At 46.5% G+C, this 15311-nt stretch overlaps 1 protein-coding gene across 1 annotated transcript in view; it reads right to left on the bottom strand.

Annotated features, from left to right (window-relative positions):
- The window catches only part of DHTKD1 (dehydrogenase E1 and transketolase domain containing 1), an 871206-nt gene that overhangs the window by 59922 nt on the left and 795973 nt on the right, over positions 1-15311 (bottom strand). The window contains exon 16 of the mRNA XM_069228664.1: positions 4410-4495. Within this exon, the coding sequence (XP_069084765.1) occupies positions 4410-4495 (86 nt within the window). The remainder of the gene's footprint in view (positions 1-4409; positions 4496-15311) is intronic.

Raw genomic sequence — 15311 nt, 5'->3', positions numbered from 1 at the left:
GGAGAGCCACGCAATCCGAGGGACAACCCCGAAGACGGAGGGCGGCCCCGCGGTCCAGGAACTTGGGACGACGAAGCCAGGGGAAGCGGAGTGGCGCCGGAGCCCGAGGGGACCAGAGAGCAACGAGGGGACCACCATAGAGCCAGCCACGGCCCCGGAGGGTCGTGGCTCTGGAAGGTACGGTCCTTGTGGGCGAGCAGAGGGGCACCTTAAAAGAGGAACGAGCTGGGGAAGGGAGGGAGGCGGGGTGAGGGGAGGACAGGGAGGGAGTCAGAGGGCACCAAAAGGAGCACGTAACGAGCACGACCAAAAGTAAACACATTTAGGAGATAAGGAAACAAAGACACAGCCCACCGTCCTCACTGGCGCACCCCCCCCCTTCCCGAACCCATTCCCCAGTAGTATAGCTAAGCGAAGGACGTATGTAACGGCTGTCATCCCACTCACCATCGATATTTATCCTTTTCTTTCCCCTATATGCAACCCGGGAGCCCGAGAGGAGATGTCAAACACCAAGTAAAAGGAGAAGAGGGAGAGAAACACGTTAGGAAAACGAACTTCGCTCAATGAAGAACTAATCCTCAACTCACTGTACCGAACCATATACATCACTTATTCAAAACAACAAATAAATACTTACCTGAACAAACCCAGCTGCCTTTACTGAGTGTCTGTACTGTTTGGCGCTGCTACACTGGGCCTCACGACTTCCCCCTCCCCAACACTTCTATAGCACGCAATCCTGATTTTCTCCCGTTGTTCTCGCCCCAATCCTTTGCTGCCTGGCGAGAAGGTGAATGCAGGACCCTGCATGACGTTTTTACTGGACACAATATCAAACCTTTGAACAATGTAAGCTGGAATACTGGCTCCCGAATACCACACAGATTGAGTACTGCCAGCTAAGGCACTGGTGTTTACATCTGAGGGTATACCCAAAGATCATCCTACTCTACTCTCCTTTCAAAACCCTAATACGGTCATACGCGGGATCCTGGGGCCTTATTTCCAATACATAGTGCACACTACAACATTGTACTCCTGTAGTAAAAATAGATGTGTTTGACCACTGACTTTGTGTTGCACCACTATGCATATTAGTTGTTCAGAGTTCACCAGTTGCAGATTACATTTTGTATTCAGTTTAGCTGCCTACTGGCTTTATCGTGGCATTGGACATTGCAGTTGAGATATTGCAGTTCAGCTGTGTTTTTCCACATGGTAAACTAAGCTTCTTTCTTCGTATTTTCTCTCACCAAACACAAACCGTTCATGATAAGAGAGCACATATTTTTAGTTTTCTTCAGTGCAAGGAAAGATGCGGCCTTGGAGGATGAGCCTTGAAATGCTGGCCAGTTTTCAACGTTTTTCTTCCAACTCTGACCTAAAGTAGCCAGCATGTTTGAATATTTCCATCCGAGAGGGGAGGGCCTTTCAGAAGGCTCTTTCCATGGTTGTTTAAACTTTAAAAGAGGTGGCCCTACTCAGTAGCGAGGGAATTCCGAGACCTCGGTCAGGATTGGACATCAAACGCCTGACATTTTCCAGTGAGGGTGAGGATCTCTTTCTCGCAGTTGAACAGGGGTTGTCTTCTTGCTGGCATGAGAAAGATGAAGAGCTTGGCAGGCCCTACGGTGATGAATTTTTACTTTATTCCTTGCTTTGCAATTATGCTATAATATAATCACATATATTTGCTGGGTACATTGCAGTTGAGAATAATTTTGATATATTTTCCTTTCATTGCTGTGACTTTTTAAATGTGTGCCTTCGACCTACTAATCTCCTTCATTTTTTTAGGAACCTTGTGGTGAAGTAATAATAAATGTCTTCTTTGAACTAAGAAGTGCATTCCAAAGATATTTTTGTCCGATCAGTCATTAGTGAAAGCAAAACAACTCCACAGAGACCTCATACATACCAGACCTTCTGGCATGCCACCACAGCCAGAGATAGCTCACTCAAACAATGGGAGACTCTTTGGCGAGATATACCCAAGATGTATCATAGTCTCTCTCTCTCAGGGACATTGCATATACGCTTATGTTCTGATGGTGCTATACCCTAGTACGTCTTGCCACCATCTACCCCTCTACTTTACCACAGTGTTGGCACTGTGGCCTGGCACTGGGCAATCTCTGCCCCATTTGGTGGTCTTGCAGCCTCATCACGATCTTCTGCAAAGAGATACTGGGCCACATCAAAGCTGTCCTTGGCTATCCACTACCCCCACTTACCTCACAGAGATTTTAGGCGTACGCCCCCGACCTCCACACCATCATCCACACAGACTGGAAGCTCACTAGGTATATGTCCCACGTGGCACAAAAGGTAGTAGCCATAACTTGAAAGAAACAGACTCCCCCATCTATTGCTCAATGGTTCATCTGCATATGGCACATTATGGCAATAGAGGAACTATCTCACAGTATCCCACAGGCATAGGCTAAATTTCAAGCTTTATGGCGCCCGCTCCTCCATCATTTTACACGCCTCGAATTCACTGTTTCAACCCGCCAGGACCGAGGTCACTGCATCTTCTTGACTAACCTCCCACATGCCTATCCACCATTTACGCCTTCCCCGACATCTCTAGAGCCTCACACTTTACAACACCCTTAACAGTTCTTACCCCTATCTACACACATGAGGGACCGCCCCTTGCAAGCGAACTATGGCTAGCTTGTCTGTTTTGACCAAGCACTATCCTGTGAAAATGTATGCCAAATCCATGTCTGCTAATCTCTGGCTCGGCCGGACATTGAAACTTGTGCACTTACTGTAAGTTTACTGTATCTCTGGCTCTACTACATGACAAGGCAATTGTGATGTACCATGCTTAGCTTATTGTTTGCTTTGCAAAATTTCTATAAAAAGATATTGAGTAAAACAAAACAATTATTTGGTGTAGTTTTTTCAATTATGGGCCATAATGTACAGGGAACAAACAACATGCTGTGAACAACCACGTGTGCTGGAGGAGACCCGGATCAAAAATGCCAGACATGGTATTATGGCAGCCATTAGTCAACTAGCTCAACCCACAAAGGTACAAAGCTGTAAAATACGGAGCAGAGAACAGATAACTTTCACAGTATCAAGACATTTTCCAACAGGGTCTGTGTGGGTTACTATTCTAAGTGGCTTCAACTCTATACCTGGCAGGGCACTAAATAATTATTATCGCTCTCTGTGGGAATTTCCAATAGATCTTTGGGTCACCTTAGCCTTAAAGCTGGACATCATCATAATTAAGACCATGTCACAGGAGAAGAATTATGGAAAAGATTACCAAAATGAAAGGGGTAGAATAGAATGAAGCAGTTTTATTTATGTGAAAGCACACTGACCTGCTTATTTTGGGGTTGGTTATTGTGAGTTCCCCATTAAGGATTGGTTCAAGAAATACTGGATGTTTTCCCACCCATTTTAGAACTGGAGAATGGGAGAATATTACAAGGCAGTTTAGATATAGAAGGGAACTATCCAATCAACCCAGCATAGGCCACAGAGGGAGGTAGACATATCATGACAACCTTTCTTTGTCACCCCAGGCAATACAATAGGTCCCTACAATAAAAAAAATCATTTTTATAGCTTTAATAAACTCATTGGCATGAACGTGCACTTCACAAAACACATGGTATGTTAGAAGGGAGTTGAACTAGATTTGTTCATTTGGGTGAACATGAAGGGAGCTAATTCTTTGTTTTACAATACTCCTTTCTCTTCCACTGACAGAACTGGTACTGAAGGTCACACTGTGAATAACTGAATATTGCACATCGAGTGACCATGTTCATATTGGAGTAATCTATGACAATGCACAAAACAATACATTCATATACACTGCGTTGCATCACCATTATTAGATTCTCCTGTCATAAACTCTCCTACAAGCCCGGCACAAAGGTACGTGAGCAGGCAGTCTCTGAGACCTAGGCCTGAGGATACTGACTGACAGGTCATAGGTGGGGTAACGCGTAGCCGGCAGACAAACGGACAAACAGGAAGCTTAGATCAAATCCCACAGATCGGCTCAGTGACACCATAATGATCCCAGGAGATTGGTCCCAATAGAACACACAAGGCCAGAGGGGTGTGGGCATTCCAAGAAACACCATAAAGTTAAATGTCACATTTAGTTAGGAACACTTAGCTAATCAGAACACAGCACACGCAACGACCACAAGCCTCTCAGGCCGGACATATTACCGGCTGGCCTACATTGTGTCCACAAAAGGTTGATGCCCACCTGCATTTGTTACCAGAACCTTATTTATGACACCATGACAACTGTTCGCATTCTTACCCAAGAAAGGAATGTTTTAATTACTTTATGGTACTCAGAGAAATATATAAAACACAGTTCAAACTGAGATACATCAAGAGACAGTCCTCATGCATACCTTGCGTGCCAACTGCTTTTCGAACCTTGGTGCCACAAATGTCCAGGGGCCCATGTTTTGCGGTTCTTCTTGACTCCAGACCCAATCTGTATGACGTAAAGAATTAAAATATAGAATAAATGAAGATCAGGGACACGAAAATACATTTTTGTCTGGGCACAGAAGAACCAGACTGTTGAGGGTTGCATGCCACTACACGCTCAGGAATGTTGTTACATTGCAAAAGTAATTACATCATACATACCCACACGCAATTATTTGTTAATTGATATACTTCAAATTAGTGTGGTGCGGGGGGAGTTATCCTCCAAAAATCCTTTAGTTATTTTTTAAATCACACACACACATATATATATACATAATCTATTGGTTATAGTTAGGACCTAATTCCCATAGACAAAGCATTTATTGTTTTGCCTACAACTTTGATGCCATTTAACAAATCATCACAATATTTTCAATACTGGTATGCTAGTCACTTAAGCTGTTGTTTGGAAAGTTTCAGGATGATTCGTCAAACGAGGGATGAGAAAAAGGGGGATCCCAAGACACGTTTTCCCCATGCACTTTCCAATACGGATTTTAGACATGACTTCAGCCCAAACCATTGAACGGAATTACACCAAATGTGGCAGAAAGCTAGGTCTTGGTCCAGAAAGAGTGTTTTTTTGTAATTTTGTGTAAATTCATTCAGTATCTAATCAAATCAAAATAAGCTTTATTCGATGTTTGTTAAAAATCATAACAGCACAGCATAAAATCAATACATAAAAATCACATACAGCTAAAATGAAGACTGGCTTCCGTTGTCCTTAAAACGAGCCAACTTTCTATGTCTTAAAATGGCCTATAAGCATTTGGACATAATATTGCAAACATATATAGTCGGCAAAGATTGTAAAAACACATATGCTGGCAACACTGGGGCAGATTCATAGCTTTTAACAGCAGCAATAAAAGTCTCTTTCTTTGTAAGTTGTACAAATTACAAAAAAGAATTACATGAAAGGTATTTTGATCAGACACATTATCACACAGGCATCTTTCCGAGGGTCACGACCAGTTGTTCATAGTTGGGAAGCTCACCAAGTGATGAAAGATGTTCAATCTAAACCTAGTAAAAACAAATCTATGCTGATCGTTGAGTTTAAAATCAACTGTTTTTTTACCACACTTGGTTTGAGCAGCTCAACAGATAACCTTAGCTCTTCTATGAGGTTCAAACACTCCTGCTTCAGAGATTTCCTTGAAACTGACTTTAGCATTTCAGGTGTAAGGAAATAATCTTGATGCCCCAAGTCAGACAGGAAGTTCTTTACATATTGTAGCCACCGTACTTTTCCTTCTTGGGTGGATCTAAGGCAGTCAACAATAATGTCCTGATTTAGTTTAGTATGCTCAGAGGACCATATCTTATGCCACAGCAGAATCGGCTGGATCTTAACTAAATTGAGATGAAAGAAACCCCAATTCGGCATGACATACAAAAGATGAACTGCCCAGCTGAAGAGAAAGGAGGTAGAATCTGCAAAGGTTTGCTGTTTGCATGGCCCCACAGGCCTGCCCCATACAGGACAGTAGACACACATTTGGCTTTATATACTGTCAATAATACCCTAGGGGATTTTTTTCCCAAGCTTACTTGCGAAACTATGCAATGCCAAAATAACTCTCTGGAAGTGTAGCCCCCTAGTCTTAAAAGCCGTTGACCAAGAACCATTGTGGTCAAACATAACCCCAGGTATGAAAACAACTTAATATGATACATTTTGGTGCCATTTATCGTTGGACTATGAGAATTTGGTAGCACCTTTCCACACCTCATGGCGAAAGTCTTGCCCTGATTGACTAGTCATCCTAGCTCCTCCATGTAAGATACAAAGCTTGTTAGTAGCTGCTGAAGTGCTAAAGGTGTATGTGCCATAAGCACGGCATCATCTGCGTAAGGCAGGGCAGAGATAGGGCGGTGTCCTATTTGGGGCAGATTTGTACAATTCACGCTTAACGTGCTGCCCAGGCTGTTAATATATAAGGAGAAAAGAAAGGGAGCCAAAACAAATCCTTGTCTTAACCCCTCTCTATTCTAAATGACTGGGTAAACTCGCCCTGTAATCCATACCAGACTCTGGCCCTACTACCCTCGTATATTTGCCTGATGAAATGTATGATCGCAGGATCCACCCTAAAGTTCTTCATAGTAATCCACAAATTACTGTGGATTACGCAGTCAAACACGTCTGACAAATCGACAAAAGCCAAATATAGTCTCCCTTGTTTGATAATACAATATTTCTCAACCAGCATCTTTAGGTTAAGGTCCTGCTCGATGGTCCCCAACCCTTCGCAAGCCCATGCTCTAGGTCAGATTGCACGTTATTCTGCTGATCCCAATCTTGCAATCTCTCCAATACGATTTGTCCCGTCACTTTCACCATGGAATCTAATAGACTATGCCTGTCCCCCTTTTTGAAGATTGGCACGATAAGGGCTTCCGACTAAGACTCCAGTAGGCCAATTTTACAGCATGCATTTAACACTTGAGTGAGTAGCGGTCCCCAAAGGTTGATGTTGGCTTTAAATAAATCTATAGGGATTAGATCAGGGACCAGCGCCTTCTCACCCTAACTTGCGTTTACAGCCGTAATACCTTCTTCTAAAGTAAATTCAAAGTTGATTGGAAAATTAACAGAGGCAAGAGAACCACAGCTAGAAGGTTCAGAGGGCAAGAGTAGATGGCCGTAAAGTGCGAGATCCAATCAGCCTCGCTAATTGCCCTTTCCAGGCGTGGTCCGTCATCTGGCCTAAAGTAAGGTGAATTAATTACACGCCAGAATAGGGCTGAATTTTTACTAAGGCTAGTTTCTTGAAGTTTTTCCCACAGTTCTTCTTTCAGAACATGTTTCCTCTGTCTTATGATGTAATTATAGTTTTTCCTGGCAGCCCGGATCTCATGAATGCAATGTGGGCTATTATGAAGAGCTTTTTTCAAGATGCTATGGGCCTTAGTACATGCTCTATCAAACCACCCATTTTCCCTAGTGTTTTTCCCTCTACTGGAAACCCACAAATTCTTCTTAATGTCCCTAGCATTACTCTGGAAGCCAACTATGATCTCCTCAGGGCTCGAGTCCATATCCAGACATTGCTCAAAAAGCTGTTTATTACGGGAGATTAGCTTTTTTAAACACTCCTGGTAATTAATCTGAGACCATTGCAAAGTGTATCCATTTTGCCCTGCAATTTCCATATCACCCAACATACAAGGGTTTGACTGTACCACCTGGGCTAAACCATCATTAGACAAAAGATCCAATTCGATGCTTAAAGGGTAATAGTCACTACGTGCAATGGAGTGGGTAATAAAATTTCCAACCCTAGCAGAATGTCTATTAGTTATTACTATATAGTCTATCAACTAATTATTACCTAATCCATTAAAAGTATATGTAAATGGGACTGACGGGGAGCAAATCTCATTGCAAAACGCCAAATCGATATTAAAAAGAAACTCATTCAATCAGTCACCATAGGGGCAGTGCATAAAGTGTGAAGACCAATCAGAACCCCTTTCACTTAAACCACATATCTTGGCGGCATCCTTGGTACATAATTCTACGTTAAAGTCCCCACCCCGCAGGGTTGTTACATCCTTATATCATTCTTGATAGCTTCAAGATCCTTTTTTAGTTGACTCAGAACTGAATTAACCTCCATCTTCGGTATATTGTTATAGAAATTAATCAATGCCAACACATGTAGCTGAAAACACCATGATAACAATCTGGTAGAATGGCAGTGGAGACACCATTGTTATAATGGCAGCATTCACAATATTTGATATGTAGGTGCATATTCCTCCCTTCTCTCTCCCTGAGCTCATTGGCACCGCCTGGGTGTGAAACGTTTGGTAGCCATTTAAGTGGATTGAGGTTACTACCCAAGTCTCTTGAAAACAAAGAAAGTCAAAACCGTTCACAAATTCACCCCAATCAGCTATTGCCAATTTAGTCGGCAATCCTGCCACATGCCAAAATGCCACAATTAACTTGCCTGTGCCAGATGTAACTCAAGTAACAGAGACCTTCCACGCAAATTTGGCTTGGCCCTGTCCCTTCGTCTGGCGAACTGCATGGTAGATGTAGTACACTCCTGACACTAAGGCTAATAGACTCTGATGACACGTTGGCTAATAGATTAGAAGGGGATGGTACCCTAACGGGTAATTGTGCTTATATCCAGTCAATGCACACCTTCTAAGCCTTCAAGCCATGAAAAGCGATTGCTAGTAGTGAGTGGGGCAGGCTTAAACCCACTCTGGTAGGACGAATAGGGGCTTCCTGTTCGCTATTAAGCTGATACAGGTAACCCAATGGGGGGGATGCTTGGACCTGATCTGGAGGTACGCATAAGGGCTTCCCATACTCTATTAGGTTGACAGAAGTATCCAAGGGGCAGTACCACTATGTAGTTTGGCTTCACCTCCCACGAGCCCACTCTATTTAATATGGTTTCCACCAGACACGGCGATTTAAAAGACAAAATCACGCAATCTCCCTGTAGCTTTTTCTGTCCCCTCCCCACCCATTTAACCCTCATAACCATTTTCAGATCCTCAAACAATATGTGAGAGACACCGGCTTTCTCCCCTCCCCACTGTGCAGCTTTGTTCCTCAACAACATCCAATTTCCCTTAACCTCTACCGCTGTTGGGAGGATTGGCACGTTTGCCAGCACTACAGTATAAGATGACACTGCAGGGGTTAAATCCGGGTATGGGGGAACTGTTCCCGAATAGACAGCTAAAGCCTTGCCTTTACTAAGCTCACCTTTTGGTACTGCAGTGCTATAATCCATGGTCACCCCACTCTAACTAATATGTATCGTCTGAGCAGGATGATCACTCGCCGGCTGATTGCCACACTGGCATACTCCCTCCTTCTGCTGTGCAACACCCCCTGTAGACTGTATAGGCCCCACAGTTGCATTATTATCCACTTCTGAATGTGGAGGGGATACTTGGGGGTTTTTTACTACTCCTAATGCTAGGGCTGATTGTAGGAGTTCAGTACAGGTAGGGATCATGCATACTACCTGAGCCACTCTATTCGATAAGGATCTCAATGACAGTTTAAGAAAGGCTTTCAGCGATTGCAGTGTTTAATGACTCTTTAAACTCCTCTGATGTTACTTTAGCCATACTTTTCCTTGTGGCAGATTTTACTGTGCCCGGTTTATTAGGCGTTTTTTATGACCTTGCTCCCTGGCTTAGTTGCCCCTGACATGGTTAATTGGCGTCTGGTTATGGGACCAGGCATTCTTATACGTTTTTGCGGGCGTTCAGCATCGCCATGTAAGTTAAAAGGGTTAAGGCTGGCCCTGCTATCCATATCACCCCTGTCTATCGGAGCTACTCTAGGGATAACAGATACGTAGTGGGTGGAGTCCAAACCTTCCTCCTCAAGTGTGGATAGGGATTCTTCAACAGTGGTGATTTGTTTCTCAATTGCTCCCATTGCCCGTTATGTAATTTAATAAGGAGGAACACGAGGGTCCCTGATCCTGTGCCTTCACGCTGCACGCTTTCTTTTCCCCATTATCAGATTCTCACTCTCCTTCAGCGCTCACCTCCCAAAGTTTACCCTTCCTCCCTTTGCACGTCTCTACCGATTATACACTAAATCACAGTAGGTACAAAAAAAAAAACTAAGGGGGTAGCCCTGCCCTGCCGCCTCCTGTCGCTGTACGGACCTACCCAGGTGCGGTCTGGGTGTGTCCCGCGCAGCAGGATAAACATGCGCTTTAAGGTGCCAGATACTGCCACAGGTGAGCGCAATGCTCGGGCCGGCTCCTGGGGAGCGAGAATGCTGGTAGATGTAGTCCCCTAATGTCACCAGAAAATGAGCTGCCCGCATAGCGGGACAAACAAATGTGCTTTAAGGTGCCAGTTACTGCCACAGGTAAGTGCGATGCTCAGGCCCCCTCCTGGGACCCGAGAATGCTGGTAGATGTAGTTCCCCAATGTCACCAGAAAACGACTCTTGCTCAGCTGAGGCCCAGGAGAAAAGTAAAAAAAAAAAATCAGAAGAAGGCAAGGTAGGAATACTTTGTGACACAGGGACCCTGCTGAGGCCAAAAAATGCTTTAAAAAGAAAGCCACAAATTTGCAGAGGATCTGCAAATCCAACAAAAATTTTAAAAAATAACAATAAAACAAGTAGGGTGTCCTGAACTTGTTTTTTTCATTTGCTCCCCCCCTCTGCCCCTGCCACCCCTCCCCGCATGTGGACCAGGCCCGGAAAGGGGTCATATTGTTTAGTAATATAGGGGAGTGGGGCACACATGACACCCCTCCCCAGGCTGATTACGGCCCCAGGGACCACCACCCCCCCTCAGGCCCGGCTGATATTAAATACGGGGAGGAGGATTGCGGCAGCCCCTTCTGGCCTGATTTCAGCCCCGGGGACCCCATCCCCCAGGGTCTGGGGGAATATAGGAATGGAGGGGGGCTACACAGCCCACCTCCTGGGCCTATTTTGGCCCAGGGGACCCTATCCCTCAGGACCCGGCCAAAATATAATATGGGGAGGTAGGCTGCACAGCCCCTTCACAGGCCAAGTCCAGCCCTGAGGACCCCATCCACCGGGGCCTGGCTGCTATGCACAATTGAGGGGGAGGAGGGTGGAGGTTTGGGGTCACAGGGCCCCCTTCCCGGGCCAATTGTGGCCCCAGGGCCCCATCCCCCAGGGTCTGGCCTTTAACAAAAGACTGAGAGGGGCGGGTGAGGGGGAAGAGTGGCTTCCTGTCTCCGGGCTGTGTTCGGCACCATGGACAACATCCCCTGGGGCCCAGCCATGCAATGTCGAGGAAGGGTTGTTCTGCACCCCCCTTCTCCTGCAGCCATTCATGGCTTTGGGGACCCCAGGGCTGGTCTACTGCTATGCCATGGTGTTTCTACTCCTGGGATATAGCAGTTTTCCTGCCCGCACTAGTGTGGGCAGGGAAACCTCTGTGTGCTCTCATCTGATGGGAGCAATTTAAAGCTCCCTCAAGTGAGAGCAAACAGTAAATCCACTGCCAGTGGGCGGGAGCAGGAAAAATGCTCCTGCCCACTGGGAGTTGACTTTTCATCTGTTTCCCAGCTTGCTGTAAAGCAGGCAGGAAAACAGATGAAAATAACTGTCTTGTACGCAAGGGGAAGCAATTTTTTATATCCCTGCGTGTGGGAGCAATGCCGGTTCTTGCTGGAGGCGGGGAGCTAACAAGGACCACAGGGTTGTTGCCCCCCCCACCAAAACGACACTGGGTGGGACCAGGGCACTCACCACTGACTGGCTGTGCCCTGGGGTCCCCAGGGCCGAAATCGGCCAGGAGAAGGAGCCGCGCAGCCCCACTCCCCTTGTAGTTATGATATGTTATGTTATGTGGTTTTCTAAAGCGCTTGATTACCCAAAGGAGTCGTGGTGCTGGCTTTGGCGACAGGCAATTAAATGAAAGGACTCATGGACTAAAACGTTTTAAATAGCCAGGTTTTCAGTCTTCCTGAAGGCTTGTAGATTTGGTTCCTCCTTGATGGAGTGTTCCAAATCTTGTGGCTCCCAGTACAAATCTCTTGCCTCCTTAAGCTGCTTGCTTAAACCTGGGGAGCAGTGCAAATTTGGCTGTGGACAAGCGTAGGGTCCAGCCTGGGGTGTACCATTTAAAACTGTTTTGTAGGAAAACGGGGCCAAGACCGAGAAGTGCATTGTAGGCAATACAGAGTGCTTTGAAAGTGATTATTTGTCTTAAAGAAAAGCCAGTGCAGTTTTTTTTTAAATAGAACTGGCTGCAGAATGGTGTTTAGGAATCTTAAAAAGGAGTTGGCTGCTAAATTTTGCAGAGTTTGCAGTTTGTTCAATAAGTACTGGAGGGCCGTGAGAAATAAGCCATTGCAGTAATCCAGCGCTGCCATAACCAAAGTGTTTTTTGGAGGTGCAGAGGAAAGAAAGGCAACATCTTTTTTATGGTCTTCAGAGTAAAAAAGGCCGTGGTCACTGCATTGGCATGTTCTGTACAGGTAAGTTGTCATCCATCAATACACCAAGATCGCAAGTCTTCCTCACAGAAGTCAGTAGGGAGTCCATTTCCTGCAGCAAGCAGGTCGGGGTCCAAAAGGAAGTTTGAGCTCCAGATAGTAAGACCTCAGTCTTTCCTGAGTTGAGCTTTAGGCAGTTCTTGTCCATCCAAGAGTTAAAAGCCTGCATGCAATCACACAAACTGGACCCTGTACACTTGACATCATTAGCTAGGGAGACGATGATCTGGGTATCTTCTGCGTATGAGGTCATGAAAAAAACAGATAGGAATCAATGGAGGGACCTGGGGATCACTCTAGCGGTCCAGGCAGGCACAGGGGCGGCTTCTTGGGACACTGGGTTAGGCAGAGGGTCGCCTGGGGGTCACTCCTGTGCTGAGGTTCGGTTCCTTCAGGTCCTGGGGGCTGCGTGTGCAGTGCTGGTTCCAGGTGTCGGGTCCCTTGTTACAGGCAGTCGCGGTCAGGGGGAGCCGCTGGATTCTCTCTGCAGGCGTCGCTGTGGGGGCTCAGTGGGGTCGTCTCAGGATACTCACGGGCTCGCAGTCGCCGGGGAGTCCTCCCTCTGGTGTTTGTTCTCTGGATCTCGAGCCGGGGGAGTCGGGTGCAGAGTGTGAAGTCTCCCGCTTCCAGCAGGAAACGTGACGTCTTTGAAAGTTGCTTCTTTGTTGCAAAAAAGTTGCTGGTGTTGAGCAGAGCCGCTGCTCACGGGAGTTTCTTAGTCTTTTAGTTCAGGGCATTCCTCTGAGGCTTCAGAGGTCGCTGGTCCGTGTCAGATGCGTCGTTGGTTGCAGGTTTTCGAATCAGGAGACAGGCCGGTAGGGCTGGGGCCAAAGCATTTGTCGTCTTTCGTCTTCTCTGCAGGCTTGTAGGTCAGCAGTCCTTGTTTCTTCAGGTTGCAGGATTCTCATTTCCTAGGTTCTGGGGTGCCCCTAAATACTAGATTTAGGGGTGTGTTTAGGTCTGGGAGAGCAGTAGCCAATGGCTACTGTCCTTGAGGGTGGCTACACCCTCTTTGTGCCTCCTCCCTGAGGGGAGGGGGGCACATCCCTAATATTATTGAGGGAATCCTCCAATCACAAGATGGAGGATTTCTAAAAGCAAGGGGTCACCTCAGCTCAGGACACCTTAGGGGCTGTCCTGACTGGTGGGTGGACTCCTCCTTGTTTTTCTCCTTATCGACTCCAGCCTTGCTGCCAAAAGTGGGGGCAGTGGCCGGAGGGGTGGGCATCTCCACTAGCTGGGATGCCCTGGGGTGCTGTAACAAAAGACATGAGCCTTTGAGGCTCACTGCCAGGTGTTACAGTTCCTGCAGGGGGAGGTGAGAAGAACCTCCACCCAGCACAGGCTTTGTTTCTGTCCTCAGAGAGCACCAAGGCTCTCACCCCAGGAGGGTAGAAACTCGTATCAGTGGCAGGCTGGCACAGACCAGTCAGTCCTGCACTGAAGGATTGGGTAAAATACAGGGGGCATCTATGCCCTCTGTGTGCATTTTGTAATAAATCCAACACTGGCATCAGTGTGGGTTTATTATTCTGAGAGGTTTGATACCAAACTTCCCAGTATTCACGGTAGCCATTATGGAGCTGTGGAGTTTGTTTTTGACAAACTCCCAGACCATATACTTAATATTGCCACACTGTACTTACAATGTCTAAGAATGGACTTAGACACTGTAGGGGAATATTGCTCATGCAGCTATGCCCTCACTTGTGGTATAGTGCACCCTGCCTTAGGGCGGTAAGGCCTGCTAGAGGGATGACTTACCTATGCCACAGGCAGTATTTTGTGTGCATGGCATCCTGAGGGGGATGCCCTGTCGACTTTGCCCTTTTCTCCCCACCAGCACACACAATCTGCAATGGCAGTGTGTCTGTGTTAGGTGAGGGGTCCCTTAGGGTGGCACAACACATGCTGCAGCCCTTAGGGACCTTCCCTGGTCACAGGGCCCTTGGTACCACTGGTATCTTTTACAAGGGACCTATCTGTGAGCCAGAGGTGTGTAATTGTAGAAACAATGATACATTTTTAGTGAAAGAACACTGGTGCTGGGGCCTGGTTAGCAGGGTCCCAGCACACTTCTCAGTCAAGTCAGCATCAATATCAGGCAAGAAGTGGGGGGTAACTGCAACAGAGAGTCATTTTCCTACACACACCATACACACAACCAGCTGCAGATGAAAAACAATGGCACACAATACACAGCAGAATAATGCAAGGACAACAAGAATGCAGTAATGAGAATGTATTGAAATAAACAGCTACTAAATGAACCAATTGTACGAAAAACAGATATGTGCAAATGTACACAAGGGGCCAACACCCAGCCTAATGTACTAGGGGCCCACATGGCCACAGGGGATAGTCCAAGGCTCAAATCCTGACTTCATCCAGATAGAACTCTGCATGGGCATCAGTTTGCAAGTAGGTAGTCACCTCAGCCGAATATGGGAACAAGCCCAGAGGTTCTGGAGGGGGCTCCATGCCTACATCTCTGTGCTAGGGAGTGCAAGGCCACAGTCTCTGAAGTGGGTGACTTTCCCACTGGTTCTGGAGGGGGCTCCATGCCCATTTCCCTGTGCTGGGGAGTGCAAGGCCACAGTCTCTGGAGTGGGTGCCTTTCGCCATGGTTCTGAATTGGGCTCCATGCCCATTTCTCTGTCCTTGGGAGTGCAAGGCCACGGTCTCTGAAGTGGGTGACTTTCCCACTGGTTCTGGAGGGGGCTCCATGCCCATTTCTCTGTCCTGGGGAATGCAAGGTCACAATCTCTCAGGTGTGGAACATACCCACTGCTCCTGGAGGGGGCCCCTTGAACAGCAGTCCCTGGACGGTG

This window comes from Pleurodeles waltl, chromosome 4_1, assembly GCF_031143425.1.
Source record: "Pleurodeles waltl isolate 20211129_DDA chromosome 4_1, aPleWal1.hap1.20221129, whole genome shotgun sequence".
Lineage (NCBI taxonomy): Eukaryota > Metazoa > Chordata > Amphibia > Caudata > Salamandridae > Pleurodeles > Pleurodeles waltl.
Note: the sequence above shows the minus strand (reverse complement) of the source record. Positions and strands in the feature narration are given on the sequence as shown.